Source organism: Drosophila yakuba, chromosome X (genome assembly GCF_016746365.2).
Source record: "Drosophila yakuba strain Tai18E2 chromosome X, Prin_Dyak_Tai18E2_2.1, whole genome shotgun sequence".
In the NCBI taxonomy this organism is placed as follows: Eukaryota; Metazoa; Arthropoda; class Insecta; order Diptera; family Drosophilidae; genus Drosophila; species Drosophila yakuba.
Genome location: NC_052526.2, coordinates 15,177,389 through 15,197,264, shown reverse-complemented (window position 1 = coordinate 15,197,264; position 19,876 = coordinate 15,177,389). Strand labels below are relative to the sequence as shown.

Below are 19,876 nucleotides of genomic sequence, written 5' to 3'. Positions count from 1 at the left end.
AAGCGGTAGTCCGAAATGGTTATGGTTTAAGGGGTGAGGGGGGCTTGGGTTTTAACTTATGACCCCAAATGCTAGACGACAACAAACGCAGAAAAAACTGCCCCCAAAACGGGTGTCGCGAATTTGCTAATTAGTCACGAAAAGCGCGACGGCAACTGCTCGAAATGGTCAACAGAAACAGGACACAACAAAAAACGAAACAAAAGAAAAATGAAATGAACCGAATTGGCAGCACGCAACCAGTGGCACATCTGCTAAAACCAACAGCTGGTATTAGCCATGCACTAAGCCAACTTCATATTGCACACACTCAAAGTTTAAATTCTATAAAAAATTAAGAATAATTTAAGAACTTATTGCATGATTTGGCGCTTAATTACATTGCAATTGTATATTCGTAACGCTGGAATGTTGTTTGTATAACATGTCAATGCTGCGATCAATCAGTTTTTGGGCAAAGTAAATATTTCAGCGGATATTCCCACCAGATGCCCCCACATCCTGACCCCGAGGGCAATGACATGAATACCATTTTCCACTCTTACACCTATTAATACGTATTTATGTATATGTGCCTTAAATCCGCTTTAATTGCAAGTACAAATGTGGCCACCTTTCCAGGTTAAAGCTGCGGATTTATGTGTGACTTAACTAAGGCCCATCCCGCCCCAAAAAAAAAAATGCATATGTATATGTACATACATACATATATATTTATTTTTATGCAATTCCCTCTTCCGTTAAATGTTTTCTTCCTTCCCAATTTCTTTTTTGGTTCGTGGGCGCGGGGGTTTAATGTCTTTAATGACCTCGACTAATGATCGAAGCTGATTGATTCAGCAGAATCGTCGAAGGCACTCTCCAAGTTTGTCTGCCTTATTTTTAGATCCCCTGCCTTATATGCCCCATTCCCCACTCCCCAGCCGCCCTACGAAAAAGCAAAAATTTAATTCCCAGTCCAAGGTGTCACTGCAGGCGGAGAAAGCAGGACGGAGAGAAGCGGATTGACTGACGATTGCCGAGAAAATCGGAGAAAACTAATGCGACACATGGGAAAAAGGAAAATGCTCATTGGGCGCACAAATCAGCGCACTTTTCGTAGCATACATTCAGGCTGAACCCAATTCAGAAAGCCAAACAGGAACAAAAATATATTTCGCACTATATATTAACCATGTTTGTCCCACTGTACTGAAACAACAACTGTTATTCTTGTCTCTCGCTTGCTCTTCCCCATTCACAGCATACCAATCCCATTTACGGTTATAGCTTTACAGTTACGAACAGAGGAAATGGCACACGGAAAGTAAACCGCCATGTGAATGGAATTGGAATGAACACATCACTGTAGCTTAGTATTGCAGGAACTGGCTGGATACAGTAGTAACTGCCACTCTTGCGAAATGGTTTCGCCCGGCGTGTGTGCAGCATTTTTTAGTGTCCTAGTGTTAATTAGCTATATCGCCCAGGTGCGAACTGAGTTATCAGCCGCGGAAGTCGCTGGAGATCCGAGTGCAGCCCAACTGCTGCCCAGTTCCTGTCGCCATGGGCTGAATGGCAGTAGTTCTGGCCCGGAAATCCGTCTGCCCTTTGTGGACATGATGGTGCGCCATGAGCGGCCACTCTTTGTGCTCCGCGAACCGGAAGAAGATCTAGTATTACTGCTCCATGGAGCCGAGATTTATCAGCTGCACGTGGCCACCGGCGAGAGGCGTCTAGTGCCGCTTGGCAACTTGGCGGGCCAGATCAGTGGTCGCCGAGCGCTTGGAGCAGATGTCGTGGCCTGGCGGGAGTTCCTACTCTTCGCCATTGTTCTGGATGAATCCATGGAGGTTTACCAGCTGCCCAAGGAACTGCTACTCTCCGAAGATCCCGCCACACAGCTGAGCTTTGAGCCTTTGCAGGAGTTTTCGTTACCAGGAGCTTTCCTTCAGCTGCACCTTCTGAAACCCAGTGGCGATCAGGTGCTCCTTCTGGTGGCCTCCAATCACACCAGATCGCACAGCAAATGCAGGTGGGGATTGCCATACAAATTTTCAATGTGAAAATTGATAAATCTGTTTAAAATATTGACGACTTCTCCACAGAACCTTTGAGTGGCTAGACACCTACTTTAATCCTCTCGAGGAGATCACTCTACCAGCCATTCGCGTTCTCCAAGTGGTTGGTCGTCAGCCACTATATATCATTTTCGGGCGATCTTTGAGGGGTTCTCAGTCAAAGGTGATATAAAACCTCATGATATAAATGGTTTTTAATGCCATTTATTTTCCCTTTAGCTGGTGCTCACTGTCTATGAGCTGGATAGAAACAGTCGTATCCTGCAACAGCGACAGGCCTTGACAGTCCAGGCGCAAAGTGTCCAAGCTGCCAGATTTCGTGGGAGGAACTGCCTCATCGCCTGTGGCTCCTCCGCATCTGCTTCATGTATTTTCTTTCGAATGGTGGATGGACAATTTGTGGTGTACCGCAAGCATGCTCGAAAGGATTTGAGTTTCCGTCGATTGAGTGCCACCAAAAAGGGTCAACTTCTGATCGGTGCCCGTGCCAATGGCGAGGTGATCGTCTTCAGCTCCACTCGCCTGGATTGCTATAGTGGATTTCAGGTGGCTGGTGAAGCGGAGCCCAGTGGATTACTAATTCATAAAAACTTGCGCAATGAAACCTTCCTTTTGCTGGCCTATCGAAGATCCTCGAGTGATCTGATCCGAACTGTGCAACTGGGTGGCGTTGAAGAGGCCTCCAACCAGGTGGGCGCTGCTCCAGATGAAGGTACAATAAATGTAACTCTGTGGAGCGAAATTTAAACTAGCGCTTTTATAGATCTAAGTGTGGTCCAACTGCATCGTCACGAGTTCGAGGAGTCCATCAATGCCTTACGTGGCCTCCTGCTGCGCCGTCGTTCCTCAACAGAAAAGCTGAGGAACCTGGTCGACTCCTTAAAAGAAAAATCGCCAATCCAGCTCGACAAACCACTGCATCTTCTGCCGCAAGGACACATAGGAAGACTTCAACTGGTGGACGAACACCTGCGCACTCCCACCCAGTTAAAGCAGCGTCTGGAGGAGCTTCGTCAGCGAGTTGATGCCATGCAAACCAGGCGAACCACTCGCTCTTTTGGGACAGGAAACGAGAATGGTGATCCGGAGACACTTAAAACACGACGAATGCGCGTGGGCAATCTTATCTACAAGGGTCAGCTAATTTCAGGCAAGTATGGGAAATTCAGGAACAAGATATGATATAAAACCTTTTTTTTTTCTAATTTACAGGCCACATTTTGGATAACTCAAAAGCACCCATGCTGACCATCAGGAACAGTCCTTTGAAGACCAAAAAACTTACAGCAAAACAACTGGTTACTCCCCAAGATTTCCGCAACTCCAGTGGTGCCCAGACTCTTCCCGAAGAAGCCAGTGAATGTTTAGTCCGTCATCTGCGAGTGGAGCAGATAAATGGAGTGCAGTGGAAGGACTTTTTGAACTCGCTCTTCCTGCGCAGTCGTGACACTGCGATAAAAGGACGATTGGTTATGCAATCGAGAACACGGGTGAACAGTCTAAAGACACCTCTGCTCAACGGACTCGTGGTGGATCGTCTCTTTAATCTGCGGCGTGCCCAAACTATCAATTCTAATATCTACATGTCCGCCTTTTTCGCGCCGCGTTTGGAGGCTCAGCGGGTGAATGGTCTGGACTTTGCCCAGGATGTACTTCATCGCGGTAGCACTGATCCATGGATAAAAAGCAAGTGTCTTACTTGATATTTTCCAAAAGGGGTCTAACAAATTCTTATTTTCCAGCTCCTGTTCGCATCAATCAGATGAGTGTTTCGGGCGACATTCAGGTGGGCAATACGAGCAAGTGGCAGCCACAATCCAGACAACTCGAAGAACCAATGGAACAACGTCTGCAACAGTACTACACGGGCAGGGTTACCATCAGAGGTTCCCTGACGGTTAAAAATATCCTGCGGGACACGGCAAACTCACTGATAGTCCTGGGAAACCAATCACTCGCCAGACAAGATATACAATCGACTTATCTTCTTGATCAGACGCCACAGGTTGAGATACATCTACATTTGATTCACTTTAATAACAAAAGCCTTTTTGCAGAACATCTCCAACTTGACCTTTGGACATGCCAGAGTTAGTGTTCCCTCACTGACCACCAGTTATATTGAGGGACATCCTGTGAGGGATCATCTTCTAAGCGGAGGACAGCAGAACAAACACACTCATCCAAATCGCACGCTACACCTCATCTTTATGAATGCAACCATACAGGGCGATGTTATTTGCAGGGATTACAGCTCCCGTTTGGCGGAGATCGCCAAGGATGCAGTTCGTCATGGAGAGGTGGCTAATATCACGGGACACAAACACTTCCAGGCACCTCTAACTGTTCAAGCACTGCAAACCAATGAAATAAACGGAGTACCAGTTAGTCAATTAGTACTGAAATCGAACACCGCACAAAACTTTACGGGTACGAAGACCTTTGCCCGTGTGGTGGTAGCGAATGATATTCACGTCCATGATCACTTGAATGCGAGTCATCTTAATGGATTGCCATTGCAACAGCTGCTTGGTCACGATATCAGCCTGCAGCGCCTTGAACTGACGGAAACCCCACATCTGGAGAATCTTAATTTTCGGCGACTTAATGGATTGCCCTTCGACGAACTGCTGTCCAAAATTTCGGAGGACGGTGAACAGCCCCTACTTCTTCACAAGCAGCTACTGATTGAAGGAAATGTCCGGTTTGAGAAGGCTCTCCAAGTGCAGAGCATTAATGGAATTCAATGGGACGAGTACCTGGGTCGCCTGGTAAGATCCGATTCAAATGCGGAAATACGGGGTCAAAAGACATTCATGGCCGATGTCCAAATAAATGATGCCCTGCGAACTCCGCACATCAATAATATGGATCTGAGTTCCCTGCTCGACAATACCTTACTGCGAACGACACCTCAGCAAATCAGTGGAAGCTACACTTTCGACCGAATGATGGCCACCAATGTGGATGTAAATCGTATAAATGGGGTGCCCAAGGAAGAATTTATAGACACACGCAAGGATGTGGAACTCAAAGGAGATCTCTACCTAAAGCAACTTAACATCAATGGCAGCCTAAAGTGTCCCCTTGTCCATGAGGCAGTTTTCAAGGATCTCGAGCAACGCGTGGAGCAAGTGCAGCAACTTCCCTGGCGGAATTTGATAGTCACCGGCGATGCTCTATGGGATGGTGAGGAGCAGACCCAATCCCAGCTAGACTACCTACGCCAGCATGCAGTCAGGAGAGATGGAAACCAAACCATTGCCGGACACGTTCTTTTAAAGGCACCCTACCTAATGAACATTCAAAGCAAGCAGCCCCTGCCAGTTGAACTTAACTTCACTCACTTGGCCGAAGATGCCCTACTCCGTCGGAGCCCCACAAACGAAACCCAGGTGATTACAGCCCCGCAAGAGCTACTGGGTTCAGTTACAGCCCATACCCTACATTTGGAAAAGGATGCACACTTTGGACTGATAAACGGAATCGACATACGACGATTCAATGCCTCACTGTACCGCCTCTCCAGCGGAGAAGCCATTGCAGCGGATCTTCACTTTCTCCAGGCTCCCAAGATAGGCAAACTTCAACTGGATTATCCAGAAGTGAATGGAGCTCCGATAGAGAGTATATTCCAGCAGGGCAAGGGGCAATCCTGGCCACCCGTAACGTTCAAGAACCTCTTAGTCGAACAGGACCTGAATCTGAAAAGCGTAAACAACATGAATCTGGACTACTTACTACAGAATCGCATTCCCTTGAAGGGCGACGCATTGGAGGTATTCGGATCACTGACCTTTCAACACCTACAACTGGGTGGAAAGCCTCTTCTACGTTCAATCAATGGCATTCAATTGGATAACCTGGTGTTTCGACATAGCAATCGGACGCAGAGCATCACGGGTGCCAAGACTTTTCGTGGCGGTGTGGCGTTTACCGGGCCCGGTCATGTGATGAATCTTAATGGACGTGAACTTAGCGAAAGTTTCAGGGGCAGCATCTTTCGGAACAGGGACTACAATATCGATAGTCTAGTTCTGGACAAAGCTCTCTTCCCAGGAGGCCTGGTTTTGGCAGGACTTCAGAGTCAAATTCCCAATCGAATGCGAGCGATGGAAGTGCCAAGCAATTCGTTAGAGGAGCTCCAAGCACTTCTAGCACTGGGCAATCAAAGCACGTCTAGGAGACTGCTCTATCTGGATCACGACACAGAAACTCTGGAGTCCACTTGGGTAAAAGCCCCTTTGAGGGGATCTCCGGAACTGCAGGTGAGCCTGCCCTTGGGTGATTCAGCTCCCTGCCAGCGCAGGACTTTACAAGCCCAGCTCCGGATTCCCGAACGTCGCGTCCTCCTGGCCAACTCCAGTGTGTCAAATCAACTGATGAGACTTCATTCCGGCGATATCCGTGTGAAGGTGCAGAACCACTGTCATCGCCCTGCGAGAAGATTGCGCAGCAGGATCAGAATTAGTTGCCGAAACGAAACGCATACGCTGGGAATGCGTCAAGCTGTGGAGGCCATGGATCTCTTGGAAATGGGCGAGATGGTGCTGCTGCTTCTGGGCACCGAAGAGGAAGTTCGTGTCCTACGACTGAGGAGGAGTAACTGCAGTCTCACCGATTGGCAATCCGTGCTGCCAGCAGATGGTCGTCTCATGAAGCTGATTCGCATGGGTATGGGGAGGCGACAGGATCTGATACTCACCAGTGCCATGAGTAAACATCGTCCCGTCCTGGCCATCCATGCTCGGGATCCCCTAAATCATAACTTCAAAGTGCTGCAGTTGATTCAGGGCTCCTACGATCTGGCAGAGATGCAGGGAAGCCAACTTCTAGCCAGCTGCCTGGGCTGTCGCCATATAGCCATCTTTAATCGGAACTCTCAGTCCGAGGAAACTCACTTTGAGCCCATCCAGCAGTTGAGCTTCCAGGAGCGCATTCAACAACTAACTCCATTCAAAGTTGGCGATCAGCAATACCTCTTGGTAGTCACGCAGCCGGAGGAAGAACATTTCTACCTGTTCAGCTATAATCCAGTGGGCGGTTGGCAGCAACGCACGTTTGGCATTAAGAAGCAGGGCCAGTGGGCGTGGTCATTGATAAAATCGGGCCAAATACTGGAATCCGATGAAACCCCAATTCTGCTGCTCTGTGGAAAGCAACGCGAGTGTAGTCTAGTGAAAGCCCTACTGGGTTGAAATCTGTATCATATTGTTTGTAATCTATGTGTATTTGTACTGTACATAATTATGTTAATCCTATGTATATAAATGAAATGTTTATTTTTGTTGAATTAAAAGAGTATTATTACTTTGGGAACGCAAAATTTACATATATCTTTGGAATTTATCTTACTAACAGATTTCTACAAAAAATGTAGGGTGCCAATCGGGCTTAAAACGAATGTTCCGCTCATTGGATCGGATCGAGATTATCACACTCCTCGGCATTTCATTGAAACCCATGGAAAGCCTTGGCTATCTTACGTGGCTAGTTTTCCCCCAATTTTCCAAATCAAAAACCCCCTTAGAAGGCAGCTCAGGTTGAAAAGCTCTTAGTGCTGATGGTGATCACGTAACCGGTGAATACTAAGAAACCCAGTATGCCCCAGATGGCGCTATTCTGATTGCCACCATCCCCAATCTTGGTCAGTATCCAATCCACATGGCTGGCCACGTCCTCAAAAGCTCCGTCGATGCTTCTCAAGCCCACGAGACGATCTCGTTCCGTCAGCGTTGCACCGGCATCCATGTAAAGCTGACCACGATTGTAGTTGCACGACTTCAGCTGGACACAAATCCTTGGCGATTTACTCTGCTGCTGGTGGCAGGATGTGTGGGTGGCATTCAAGGTGACCAGATCGTGCAGCTCGCGTATATCGCCATCGTAGCCCCAGGTGTTAATCTGCAGTAGATTCTGGTGCTCCGCGTCCAGGATGGAAGTGGCTCCAGGAGCGGGTAGACCAATGGCTTCAATATAGGGATGATCCTCGGGCACATCCTTCTCCAGCATAACGATGGCCAGAGCCAGGTCCTTGGGCGGGTGATGGATGTGGGTCACTCCGAAGACGAGCGCCTGCTCATGGGGCGCAAATCTCTGGGGGCTTCCGAGCACCACTCGCAGTTCTGATGGATGGTAGTTCGACTTCTTCACTTGGCTGTGGGATGAATTACTATTAGATCTGGCAGGATAACAGTTGGGGATATATTAATATATATATAATCTTACCTGAAGAGGCAGCTACTGACGGTCAGCACAACAGAGGGCGCCACCAAAGCGCCGGAGCAGATGTGACCCTTGCCAAAGTAATCGCGCTCCAAGGCCAACAGCCGTATGGATGCCTGGTGTGGAGCCAACATATTCAGCTGGAATCGTTCCTTACCCGTTGGCGCTGCAATGGCATCCATTTCGGCCAGGCTAATACCACGTTTGGCGGCCAAATCACGATGCGTGTATGCTGCGTATATGAGAAAGGTAATCACCATTTGAAAAAGCCGAGTTGAAGGTTAAGCGCTAGGAAGGCGCTGATAAGCCCGCCGGCAATCGAGATCCCGATCGAATCCGATGCCCCCATGGAAACAGTCTCCGAGTGCAGTTGGCGTTATCACCCACCTATGTACAACAGCCAGCTATCAGCAATCGGCGCCTGGTCAGCGCCCCGATCGCTCCCTGATATCAGCTTATATCAGCATAGCACCTTCCAGTGCACAAGTCCCGGATTCGACCCGATCAGGCCACCACTCGCATTCCCGGCGTGATCACAGATATGATAGTATGTGGTATCTTTACCCACTAAGCCAAATCCAATCGAATCGAACTAAACCCACTCTCATCCATTTACTTATTTACACCGGAAGTTTGGTGCGATCACGCGATGATGGATCGCCAATTGATCAATTTGAAGTGACGCACTGAAAGCGTTCAGCGATTTGGATAATCGTGGGATTGTGCCAAAATACAGTGGGCATATATATTGTATTTTAGGCTAAAATTCAGTTCCATAAAGTTCAAGCATAATGGGTCACGTTTTTTTGAGAGTTGCCAATTTCCCATTGTAAAATAATATAATATTAGAAATCATGACTACTAGAAATTTATATTTAGAATAAAATCGGTAATCAGTTGAACTTTGGGATCATCAAAACAAATGTTTGGAAGGCCTGTTTATTTAATAAAAAAATAAATACAGTGGACTACAAAATTAACAATCGAATTCTATAAAGGTTTTTAATATACTTTCTGAATTTGAAGTGCCCATGATATTTAATACATTTTTAATACTTTTGGGAATATCATCAAATCAAAAAAGAGGTAAACTGTACGTTGTATCAAACTTTGAAAATAATTTTTATAATAATAAATCTTATCCCACAGTCATAGATTTATCGAAAATCCTTTCATTACTATCTGATGTACTTACTCGTTTGCATTTCAGTGCATAGGAATGCGAAGATCAACGTCTTCACAATCTTGCGCCAATGATCGTTCAACTGCATTTCGCCAAAAAAAAGGTATCCGTAACACAAAATTCACAAGCAAAAATATAGAAAAAAAAGGAGTAGCTGATCCTGAATATCGGGTATCGAAAAACGAGGCGATCCAATATTCGTAATTGGTTTTCCGAGAGCAAATTGCGATTCACCTGTCGAGAGCTCCGAGCGTTGAATGAAGAAATTATAGCGCGCGCTTCCTTCCTAAATCGAATGAACGCAAATTCGCAAAGCGTTCTTAGATAATTCCATAATTTTTTGTTTTGGTTTCGTGTGTCTTGATTGTTTTTGTTGTTGTTTTCGCGGCCGATGTCGGGCGATAAAGCAATAGCGACATACGACCCAGGCACCCATACTGCTATATAGCCGAATCAAATCGAATCGAATCGAAACGAATCGAATCGAATAATAAACAAACACTCACTCACTCACACGCCATTGGAATCGATAAGAGCGCAGTTTGATTATTATTTTTATTCACTTGTATTCGCTTGAATTTGTTTATGCTGTTATGCTTAAGTTAGGATTACGATGGGTAAGTCTCTTGGCATTTGAGTTATGATTATTGTTAACAAATTCCTTCTTTATCCTTCCTGATAATCCTGAACTTTTGGTGGTAAAACTATGTTCCCAGAAAACTATAAAAAATGCAAGAAATTTGTAAGACATGGTTTACTGGCACTTTTTCTGTAACACTCGATACCTGGTGAATCAAACCAAATTCCTCATACCTTTTCCATTCAGAAGTACCTCTCCCTTTACAAAAGTGTGGCGGAAACTACAACTTCTGCTCGAGAACTACATATAACCATCTTGAAGCGAACTAAAACCGAAAGCTGATTACAACGCCAAACGTGGCTGATACGGATCGATTGTCCACATACCAATATACCACCAAAAACCAGGTGGTATTACTCGATCGCCAAGATTTCTAGTGCTGTAACACGACCTTCGGCTGAGTTACTTCGTATCATTATCGCAGCGACAGATAGAGTTCTATAGTTCCATATATACGAGTACTACTCTCGATTGCCCAATGCAACTGGACCCATTGACCTTGTCTGCAGGTCCTAAGACTTAGATTGCTTGATTAGTTGGTCTGGACGGGATTTACCTGCAGTCACGGACGCCATTCTTCAAGTCCCTGACCGTCTGGTGGCATAAAGATTACCGATATCAGGTGGTCACTTCCATTCATCGAACTAGCGAAATCAAGTTTCTTTTCTGCGCCGTAAACTATTTTTAGTTAACGAACCACAGTTATCGCTGATAACTGAGCGATCGCGGATTATTTGGGTTGTATGCTGAACTTGGGGTAATAAATAATAAAAAAAAAACAGCCTGAAAGTAGGCTATAGTTTTGTGAATCGAATGTTTAGAATCAGAGAACTGCGAAAGTGGCATTTTTTGCCAGCCTAATCACACTCAACAAAATAGTCGGGTGGGTACTTACAAAAATTTAAACAACACGAATTACACTTTTCTTTTTTATATATTATATTATTTGCTTTGTTACAATTTGTAACATTTGCTTCTCATATTTAACTTTATAAATGTATAATTTAACTTTTTAAAATGATAAACAAAAAACAAGGTACTCACCCCTTTCCTCAAGCTCTTTCCACGTCTAAGCTGACAGCTGGTTGTAGCTCCTGGAATATATCCAGCTCAGGCACTTCCTCCAGTGGGTCGAAATCACAATATTGGTATCCTCTGCTGCCACATAAAATCACTGCACCACTCACTCACATTTAGTATTTTTTTTGTTAAAAACATCGAAAAAGTGGTTGGCTTACGTAGAACTTTTGAGAAGCGCAGAGAAGGGCACCTATATTTTGGTATTATTTAGTATTATTTAGTATTAAGTATTTAGTATTATTTAGTATTATTCATTATTTCCTTTTAATGTAACGTAATACTTTCAGCTATCTTACTTAAAATTTTATAATTTCACTTTGAAAATATATGTATATCAATACAAAATGAACACAGATAGATAATTGTAGAAAATATTTAGGAAAACCCCTTATTTTCATTGAAATACAAATTTAATTTCTTACACATAATTTAAGTAATGAATTTTAAAATGCATATTTAATACTTAGATTAAATAGTTTTATTCAAATGTTTTTAAAATTGCGTAGCCATTAGCCGCAGAGCGAGGATTCCGGGCAGAAGAAGGGTCAGAGTTCCGGCCATGGCGGCCATGGCACCACCACCATCACCACCATCACCACCACCACTTCCATCTTCACCACTGCCTTCGCCACTTCCATTGTCACCACTTCCTTCGCCACTTCCCTCGCCACTTCCATTGTCACCACTTCCTTCACCACTGCCTTCGCCATTGGCATCCTCGCCCATATTCTTGAGTATCCAGTCGTAGTAGTAGGACACCTCTGTGTACACACCCGGTAGCTTGGGCAGGGCGCACTTGATGCCCCAGGAAACCACGCCGGCCAATTCACTTTGGCAGACCAATGGGCCGCCGGAATCGCCCGCGCAGGCATCCTTCTCGCCCACCTCCAGATAGCCGGCGCATATCATGCCCGGCTTAATCAGATGACCCAGGTCACTGTCATTGATGCACTGCTCCTCGCTGATCATCGGCACATCGACGGTCATTAGGATATCGGAGACATAGCCATCCTCCCGATTGCCCCATCCCGTCACCTGGCAGACGACGCCCTCCGCTATGGCAAACCGAGCGAGGGCAATTGGACGAATGGTCGGATGACCAGTGGGCACCGTATCATTAAGCTTCAGCAGAGCGATGTCCTTGTCGTAGGTGGTCAGATCGAAGATGTCCAGCTGCATGATGCGCTCATCGATGGTGAATGTCAGCGTGTTGGTGCGATTGTAGCGATCCAGGTTGCCCATCACCACGATGAACTCCTCCTTGGGCACGAAGGTGCCGTCGTAAATAATCTGACTGGTAAAGAACCATTTGATAAGAACGAATAGTTAGTAAAGTTATTATAGTAAGTTAATCAAAATACAAGAAATCTTCATTTCTAAACCCATAACTTTAACAATTGAATATGGATTTTTAAGCAAATAAATTGCACATTTTTTGGGAATTTTTTAAAGGCTCTCAAAAGGTTAGCCAAACGCACTTACTCCACAAAGCAATGGGCGGCGGTGAGTACCCATCCCGGCCGGATGAGCGATCCTCCGCAGAGGTGGCCCGTTCCAAAGAAGTAGCCATCGTTGAGCGCCTTGCGAATGCCCACCTGGTGCCGTGTGGCGCCCAGCGAGGCCTCCGTACCATTGATAATCCTGCCGGGATCCTCACTGAATCTCGAACGAATGGCCTTCGTATCGTAGCGTGTACGTGTCGTCGCACCTGCAATAAAAGTGAGTTTTTCAATTGAGATATATTCCAATATTTCCAAATAACTCGCACACAAACCTCGCAAGCCCGCTGGCAAGGAAGTGAGAAGAAGGGCTACCGCCAATAGTTGTGCCAATGCGATCATGCTGCCAATCTAGATGCTAACTCCTCGACGTGGCGATGCCAACTAATGAGGCAGCCGAGCCCAGTTGTCCAATATCGCGGCCAAAATTAAAATCTGGAATACTAATCTAATCAATAGACATCGTACAATTCAATAGAACACCACGAAAAACACCGGACTGACTTGTCATCGCCGGAGAAACGTACCGAAGACCTCCGTCCGGGTCTGACGAACTGCAGCCATTGGTTTTAAGTGGCTCCGCCGGGTTTTCCACGCGTCCAATCTGTGGGTTTACCACACCGATTTATGAGGCCCTTGAAAAACGGTAGTTCACCAGGGGATTTTCTATAAAGTTTGCACAAAACTGAAATCATGGCGATCTCTGTATCTTTTCTATATCTTACTTCACTTTACTTTTATGTATTCAATTATTCATATACATTTCACTTATTCCTTTATTTTAAGTAAATCATGGCGATCTCTGTATCTTTTCTATATCTTTGGGTATTTCTGAGTTATATTTTAAGTTATTTTCATTAAGAACCCAACCTTACCTTTATGTATACAATTATTCATAACATTATTCATTTACCTTATTCACAAATTTGGTTGTGTAACGCAGTTCAACGGTCCTGCATATCAGGCAATAACTCCTAAAGCATTTGTCAGCCAAATTTCCTAATAATTCCCAAATCAGACGCCATATATCTTCGATCTTAAATGCGAATTGAGGGTCCAGTGTACGTTTTTAATTAAGATATTACACGAACTCGTGGCGTCATGTGCAAACAATATGGACTACTCGTGCCAACTTCTGCTTACTTGTTAAATAAACAATTTAAGGAAACCGAAAAACTGCGAAAAGTACCAACCGAAAGTTACTCATTCATTAATCTAGGCCATCATTTGATAGCCCTATATCTTGTTCCAATAAAAGTCTATTTGCATGACCATAAAAACGATATAATAAACAAACTATTAAAAAACAGGGATTGCTAAATTGATTTATTGGCTCATTAGATATACTCGAAAAATGTTGGCAAAATGGCAGTGTATATATAATTTCGACAGGTTCCAATGTACCCTGTAACCCCAAACCCGGAACCCCTCCTGGCATTGATGTCATCAATGCCGTCGATCAGCGTCAACTATTGGACAATCAACAAGTGGGTGCCTCCGCGCCTCCACGATTAGATAAATCAGTTGTAGAACAGAGAAGAGCATGCGATTTATTGTGCTGTCCCATTGTCAAAGAAGAAGGCTCATGATAAGCGCCAGCACACCAATACCCATTACCAAGAAGCCCAAAGATACAGATCGCCAACGACATCGACGGTTAGCCAGATTCAGCAGCGGCATTTGCCGGTACTCGGAGTAGTCCAGCGAAGCGTTTGCCCCCCGTATCCAATTTAGGAAGTGCGACACATTGGTATAGACGCCCGGATAGCCGGGATCCGCACAGCCCACGCCCCATGATATAATCCCGGCCAGGCGGCCATCGCAGATCAGCGGCCCACCGGAGTCACCCTGACAGGCATCGATGCCGCCCTGCAGGAATCCGGCGCACATCTGGGAGGCGGGCAGCTTGTAGATCACCTGGCAGAGCTCCCGGTTGAGGATCGGTACTGGTGCCTGCTGCAGCGCAGCCGATTTGTCCTTCTGCACGAAAAGTAATCAAAGTTATCTATCATCTCTGGGCTAACGGACACTCTCTTGAGCGGACAACGCAATGATTTGAAGGGCAAGACTCACCATGGTGACCTTGCCCCAGCCGTGAATGAGGCAGGTGGTGCCCTCCTCGGGTGCTTGTGTGGCCAGCGGTATGGCACGCACCCCATGCGATTCCCAGGGTATGAAACCGTTGAGAAAGAGCAAGGCGATGTCGTTCTCCAGCGTGCTGCCATTGTAGCCCTTGTGGCCAATGATGCGCTGCACCAGGTACTCCTGGGTGAAGCGGTCCGTCCGATCGATGGCGCTGCTGCCGGCCACCACCACATAGAGCTCGGGATCACGATAGACCAGTGGCACTGTGGTATTTCTGAAAAAAAGGAGTTCGCTAGTTACACATCTCATGGGTAACACAGACAACTGCATTAGGTTCACCCACATGGCATAGCAATGTGCCGCCGAACAGACGACCCGCTGGGAGATGACCGCTCCGCCGCACACATGACCCATGCCGTAGTGCCGCTCGTGGATCGAACGCCGGCGCACGGACACCTGGAAGGGCACCTGCTCAATGGTCACCGTGTAGCCGCCGACGATCTTTGGCAGGATCTCAAAGGGCGAGACTGTGTGTGCCGTCGGTAGGGCAATCTGGGATTTGCTGCTTCCGGTGTGGGCCACCAAAATCAGCAGGCACATCCATAGGTGGTCCATGGTCCATTTGGGGGCCACACAAAGGTCTATACTTACACGCCCCACAAAAGCACAAAGTCGACAAAAAGTTTCAAATTTAAAAAAACTGACAGCCCGTGGATGTTTGGCATGTATTTGTAGCGATACAAAATGAGCAGGTGTCAAAAATAAAATTCTTTAATTAATTTAATAAATTATTTGCTGCATTAACTTAAGGTTAAAATCTAGTTTTTTGACTCTTTGGCGGACGACTACTTTCAGCGACTAGATTCAGCGTTCCAGGAGGAAGGCCACAATGAGCGGCAGAAGCCACAGGTAAGACCAACCAGATCCCTGTGTCACTCCGCCATTATGATAGATCGTATAGTTGAGGGAGTTGTTCTTCTGCACAATCCAGTCGTGATAGTACGACACATTGGTGTAGACACCCGGATAGCCAGGTGCTGCGCAGCCAGCACCGTACGAAACGATGCCGGCCAACATGCCGTTGCAGCTCATGGGTCCGCCGGAGTCACCCTGGCACGCGTCCACGCCGCCACTCCAATAGCCGGCGCACACCTGCGACACCGGAATCGAGGTGTACGAGATGCGACAGGTGGTATAGGACACTATGGGCACCGTGGCCGCCTGCAGCGTATTGCTACTATACGTGCCGCTCTGAAAGTTCACACAGTTTGTATCCACCAGTATCAGTTATCAGTAAATAGAAACTCACCTGCTGGAGCAGACCCCATCCGGAGATGAGGCAATCGGTGCTTGTGGCCACCAGTTGGCTGTTCAATGCCAGTGCCTTCACCGTTGGCCAATTCCAGGGTATATAGCCATTGATGAACATGAGCGCAATGTCATTGGTCAGCGCATCCGGATTATAATACTCGTGCGTGATCAGCTGCTGCAGGTAGTACATCAATGTGCGATTGGTGGAGCTGGTCAGGTGGGTGCTGCCCATGACCAGGACGAATTCGCCAGCAGTGCGGTACTTCTTCTTTTCGGTGCTGGAAATCGAAATCGAAATCTTAATCTATAAGAGCTTTTTTGTTGCAGGAGAGTAGCTTGTGTGTACGCACATGTAACAGCAGTGGGCGGCGGTGGCCACCAAACGCTGGGAGATGACCACTCCGCCGCAGAGGTGACCGGATCCATAGCTCTTCCTATCGTTGGCGGTGAGCCGTATGGACACCTGGTAGGGCACCTGCTCTATGGACGTATCATAACCGCCCACGATCTTGGGCTCTATCTTGCCAGCCGTTTCACTTCCCAGGCCTGAAATCAAAAATAATTACGTATTTAATGTACGATTAAATATCGGTCATGGGCCTGATAAACATCCATTGACATTTGATTAACCTTCCACGCTTGGCAACTATCTATCTATATATATATATATTAAATATGTTTATCTGCGGCAAGAAGATAGCTGCAATTGTTTACTTAACAAGAAAGTACTTAAAAATTTTATTGTGAGTGGTTTACAACGCGGTGATGGAATGGAAAAACAAGACAATCTAATCGAACGCCACCCACTCCTTGCAAAATTGGATAATTCCGTAAATTAGTCAGTCATAGAAAAAGAGCTATAAACAGCCATGGAAATATTCAGTTAATTGCTTTTACTTTGCCACTTAAAACAAAAAGAATGATTATTATAATCATACCATTTTCATTTTTACTTTTTGTATATCCCAAAGCAGTTGAACTTGTTGAATGTTTGTCATAAACATTGGGAAATGATTTGTTTCTTTATCTTGGTTAATACCCAAGCACTTTAAAAAACAAAAAAAAAATTATCAAAACAAAAAGCAAAAGAAAAAAGATAAAGTGCTGGGGTTTTCCCAACTTTCAAAGTTTTGAACAGTTTTTGGTTTTCATATTCACACAACTTTTAACCAAACACTCATAAATGGTTTAATGATTTAATGGCTCTGTTGCTTGTAATAAAATCTCTACTTTCGTATCACTATTCGGCTGCAATCTGGATTGATAGCGATCAATCCAGTAGGTGACTCACTTTCGCCGGAGGCCACAACTCCTAGGAGTAGCGATATGGCCGATATGAGCGTTATGGCCCAGATTTTAGCCATCTCTCTGGGGCACTTGGCAGTATTGAAATTGGAAATAGCACAGAAATCGACCGAATTTCTTGAATAGAGCCAACACAATGAGCCATCCCGACCCATGGCCAGTTGATATTATTTGTGGCTGGTGGTTGGTTTATCTTATCGCCAAATGTGCGTAAATTGAATGTTGCCAAAGCCCCAAAGCTCCACATTGACAACAAAGTCGATGGCTCGATCGGGTGCCATAAAAGTGCACAAATGGCAAATCAGAGCAAAATTTGATTTTGATTTCGGTTGGCACTGGAGGCAATGGATTTGGTAACTTTAGCTGCCTGGGATTCCACAAACTTTAAAGATTATCGGTAAATGCCAATTGTAAAAGAGGTGGTGTTTTTCCATTGTTTTTATTAGTCGCCGTGCCAAAAAAAAAATATAAATATATATACTTTATACATAAATATAAAACAAATAACATGAAATGCATCGATCGGGGAGGTTATAGCCATTGGAAAGCCGTGACTAATCGTTTGATAAGTAAACACGTTATTCCCCGGCAATAAACAGGCACATTTTGATATCATTCAATATGGTCGACAGAGATAGGAGTTCCTTCTATGCAGTGGAACTCTACTTGTTTTCGTACTGTCGCTGCTTTGGTAATGCGTCTTATTGAAAACTACCACACTTTACATCCTGTGCTTTGTTCCATTTGATTTATCAACAAATGGTTTTATCCTTTTATCACTGAGAACTTGTTATCTCAAAAAAAAAATAGAAAAAACTATTCACTAAAGCTTAAGTTTTGCTTGTACCACCATTTAGAGTGAGATCATTTTCTAATCCTTCTTTTTTCGATCCACTATCAGTTTCTGAATCAGTTTTTGGGTGAGATCAGCTGAGTGAAGCAGTGTGGCTCTGAGCTCATCCAGCTCGCCCACCGGAGAATCCTGGGTTTTGGGTTCTTGGACGGACGCCTTTGGGGAATCGCATAGTTCTTGAATGGATTCAACCTTCTGTATGATGAACTTAAAAGTTTCCTCCTCATCCTTAGCTTCCCCCTCGGCATCCGAACCAATTTCATCCTGAGATGCAAGTTCAGATTTAATTACACCATTTCCGAGGGTTGCATTTACTTTGGTTAGTTTTGCCGATCCGCCTCGGAACAGTCCAGCCGATGTGGATGGCTTTTCGTCATCATCGATGGCCCCTTTCTTGACTGTTGGCACTATCTCTGTGAAGTAATCATCCACGATTGTCTCTTGGGAGCTCTGCGAGCTTCTGTACTCAATTTGCGGATTGGAGCGGCGCTGCATCACCTTGCGCTCCATATGATTGGTATTGATTTCAAGAGCCTTGCGCTTTCTGTAATTGCAAAAACATATATTATTATTATATTGCACAAGTGTCCAAGTAGAAGCAATCTCACCTGAGGCGAGGCGTCACTTTTGGGCTTGATGTCTCCGACGAAGCTGAGTAGCCGGTTGACGGCGTCTTGGGCTTCACATCCTGCGCACTTGGCGAGGAGAACGCAGACAAACTTCTCGTTGGCTCACCATCCGCAAAAACACTCTGCACCTTCTGGTAGGCAGCGGCGCTATCCAGCACCTGCTGGTGCTCATTCATAAAGCCCTCGAAATCAAAGGGTTTGGTCACTGCGGTCACTAAAGTGGGTATAAGGATTTGCAGATTAGTAACTAAACTTAAGGAGAATAGCTTGAACTTAACTAACCCCTGCGCAGCTGGCAACCCTCGGTGCGATACTGTTTCAGCTCCTTGTCCTTGGCCTTGAGAATCTCCAGCAGCAGGGATACCTGATCGCGCAATCCCGACGCCGTGGACATGGAGTTCATGCAAATTTGGCAATAAAACTGTGGGAATCATTATAGTTGGGAATCATTATAGTTGGGTATCATTATAGTAGTTATAGTCACAGTTGCTGACCTGTGCGGCATCCGTGGGGCTCAAGTGCCATTCCCACTTGAGAGGCACCGCCGAATTGGCCATCGCATACTTCAGCTTCCAGATGGTGTTTGGATGCTTGTCCAGCTGCTGTTCCGCGTGCAATGGATCCTCGCTGACCAGGACCACCCGCACCGATGCCTCGGGAAACTTTACCCGTGCGTTGAGCGTCTGTACGACGATGACAAACGTGATGTTCTCACACTTTATTTCATCACTTGAGAATACTTGTTTGAACTTACTTTCAAACGCTGCTGGTAATCGTGTTTGGCCAAAGTCTCGGAGTAACTGCGATTCTCGCCAGGTTGGAGGACGTGAATGGTTAGGGTTTCATTCTGCTGCCCCGCCATGCAGGCGTAGACATGCTGCACCCCATTTACACTCACCGTCTTCAGCAGCATGCCGGAATTAAAACTAAAAAGAAATTAAAAGGCAGCTCGTCGACGCAAGAGGAATGCATGATATCGGTGTGCTATCGTTGTGGCAGCGCTAAT

The 19,876-nt window shown here is 45.7% G+C and overlaps 6 protein-coding genes across 7 annotated transcripts; 1 reads left to right on the top strand and 5 right to left on the bottom strand.

Annotated features, from left to right (window-relative positions):
* The first annotated feature begins 1,320 nt into the window (after positions 1 to 1,320).
* LOC6525499 lies at positions 1,321 to 7,386 on the top strand. The gene is made up of 7 exons (XM_002101298.3): positions 1,321 to 2,014; positions 2,088 to 2,223; positions 2,280 to 2,772; positions 2,824 to 3,210; positions 3,273 to 3,746; positions 3,803 to 4,065; positions 4,118 to 7,386. Exons 1-7 carry the CDS (start codon positions 1,404 to 1,406, stop codon positions 7,256 to 7,258), a joined length of 5,505 nt encoding a protein of 1,834 aa, XP_002101334.2. The 5' UTR covers positions 1,321 to 1,403; the 3' UTR covers positions 7,259 to 7,386.
* LOC6525498 lies at positions 7,270 to 9,741 on the bottom strand. Its single transcript, XM_002101297.4, has 3 exons — positions 9,481 to 9,741; positions 8,289 to 8,517; positions 7,270 to 8,217 (listed from the first exon to the last, which is right to left on the bottom strand). The coding sequence occupies exons 1-3, from the start codon at positions 9,554 to 9,556 to the stop codon at positions 7,599 to 7,601; spliced, it is 924 nt and encodes a 307-aa protein (XP_002101333.1). The 5' UTR covers positions 9,557 to 9,741; the 3' UTR covers positions 7,270 to 7,598.
* Positions 9,742 to 11,643: 1,902 nt separating this feature from the next.
* Positions 11,644 to 13,089, bottom strand: LOC6525497 (trypsin-2). The gene is made up of 3 exons (XM_002101296.3): positions 12,963 to 13,089; positions 12,671 to 12,896; positions 11,644 to 12,482 (listed from the first exon to the last, which is right to left on the bottom strand). The coding sequence occupies exons 1-3, from the start codon at positions 13,027 to 13,029 to the stop codon at positions 11,681 to 11,683; spliced, it is 1,095 nt and encodes a 364-aa protein (XP_002101332.1). The 5' UTR covers positions 13,030 to 13,089; the 3' UTR covers positions 11,644 to 11,680.
* Positions 13,090 to 14,211: 1,122 nt separating this feature from the next.
* Positions 14,212 to 15,421, bottom strand: LOC6525496 (trypsin). Its single transcript, XM_002101295.4, has 3 exons — positions 15,116 to 15,421; positions 14,761 to 15,046; positions 14,212 to 14,667 (listed from the first exon to the last, which is right to left on the bottom strand). The coding sequence occupies exons 1-3, from the start codon at positions 15,385 to 15,387 to the stop codon at positions 14,257 to 14,259; spliced, it is 969 nt and encodes a 322-aa protein (XP_002101331.1). The 5' UTR covers positions 15,388 to 15,421; the 3' UTR covers positions 14,212 to 14,256.
* A 41-nt stretch (positions 15,422 to 15,462) lies between these two features.
* On the bottom strand, positions 15,463 to 17,642 carry LOC6525495 (trypsin eta). The gene is made up of 4 exons (XM_002101294.4): positions 17,375 to 17,642; positions 16,434 to 16,629; positions 16,082 to 16,361; positions 15,463 to 16,023 (listed from the first exon to the last, which is right to left on the bottom strand). The coding sequence occupies exons 1-4, from the start codon at positions 17,541 to 17,543 to the stop codon at positions 15,637 to 15,639; spliced, it is 1,032 nt and encodes a 343-aa protein (XP_002101330.2). The 5' UTR covers positions 17,544 to 17,642; the 3' UTR covers positions 15,463 to 15,636.
* Positions 16,598 to 19,857, bottom strand: LOC6525494. Of its 2 annotated transcripts, XM_039377411.2 has the most exons (6): positions 19,625 to 19,856; positions 19,365 to 19,553; positions 19,153 to 19,291; positions 18,850 to 19,084; positions 18,557 to 18,785; positions 16,598 to 16,629 (listed from the first exon to the last, which is right to left on the bottom strand). In XM_039377411.2, the coding sequence occupies exons 1-6, from the start codon at positions 19,781 to 19,783 to the stop codon at positions 16,600 to 16,602; spliced, it is 981 nt and encodes a 326-aa protein (XP_039233345.1). In that variant the 5' UTR covers positions 19,784 to 19,856; the 3' UTR covers positions 16,598 to 16,599. The 2 variants fall into 2 exon arrangements, with proteins under 2 accessions (XP_039233345.1, XP_002101329.1); XM_002101293.4 differs by lacking the exon at positions 16,598 to 16,629 and having other exon boundaries at positions 17,791 to 18,785; positions 19,625 to 19,857.
* Between the last annotated feature and the right edge of the window lie 19 nt (positions 19,858 to 19,876).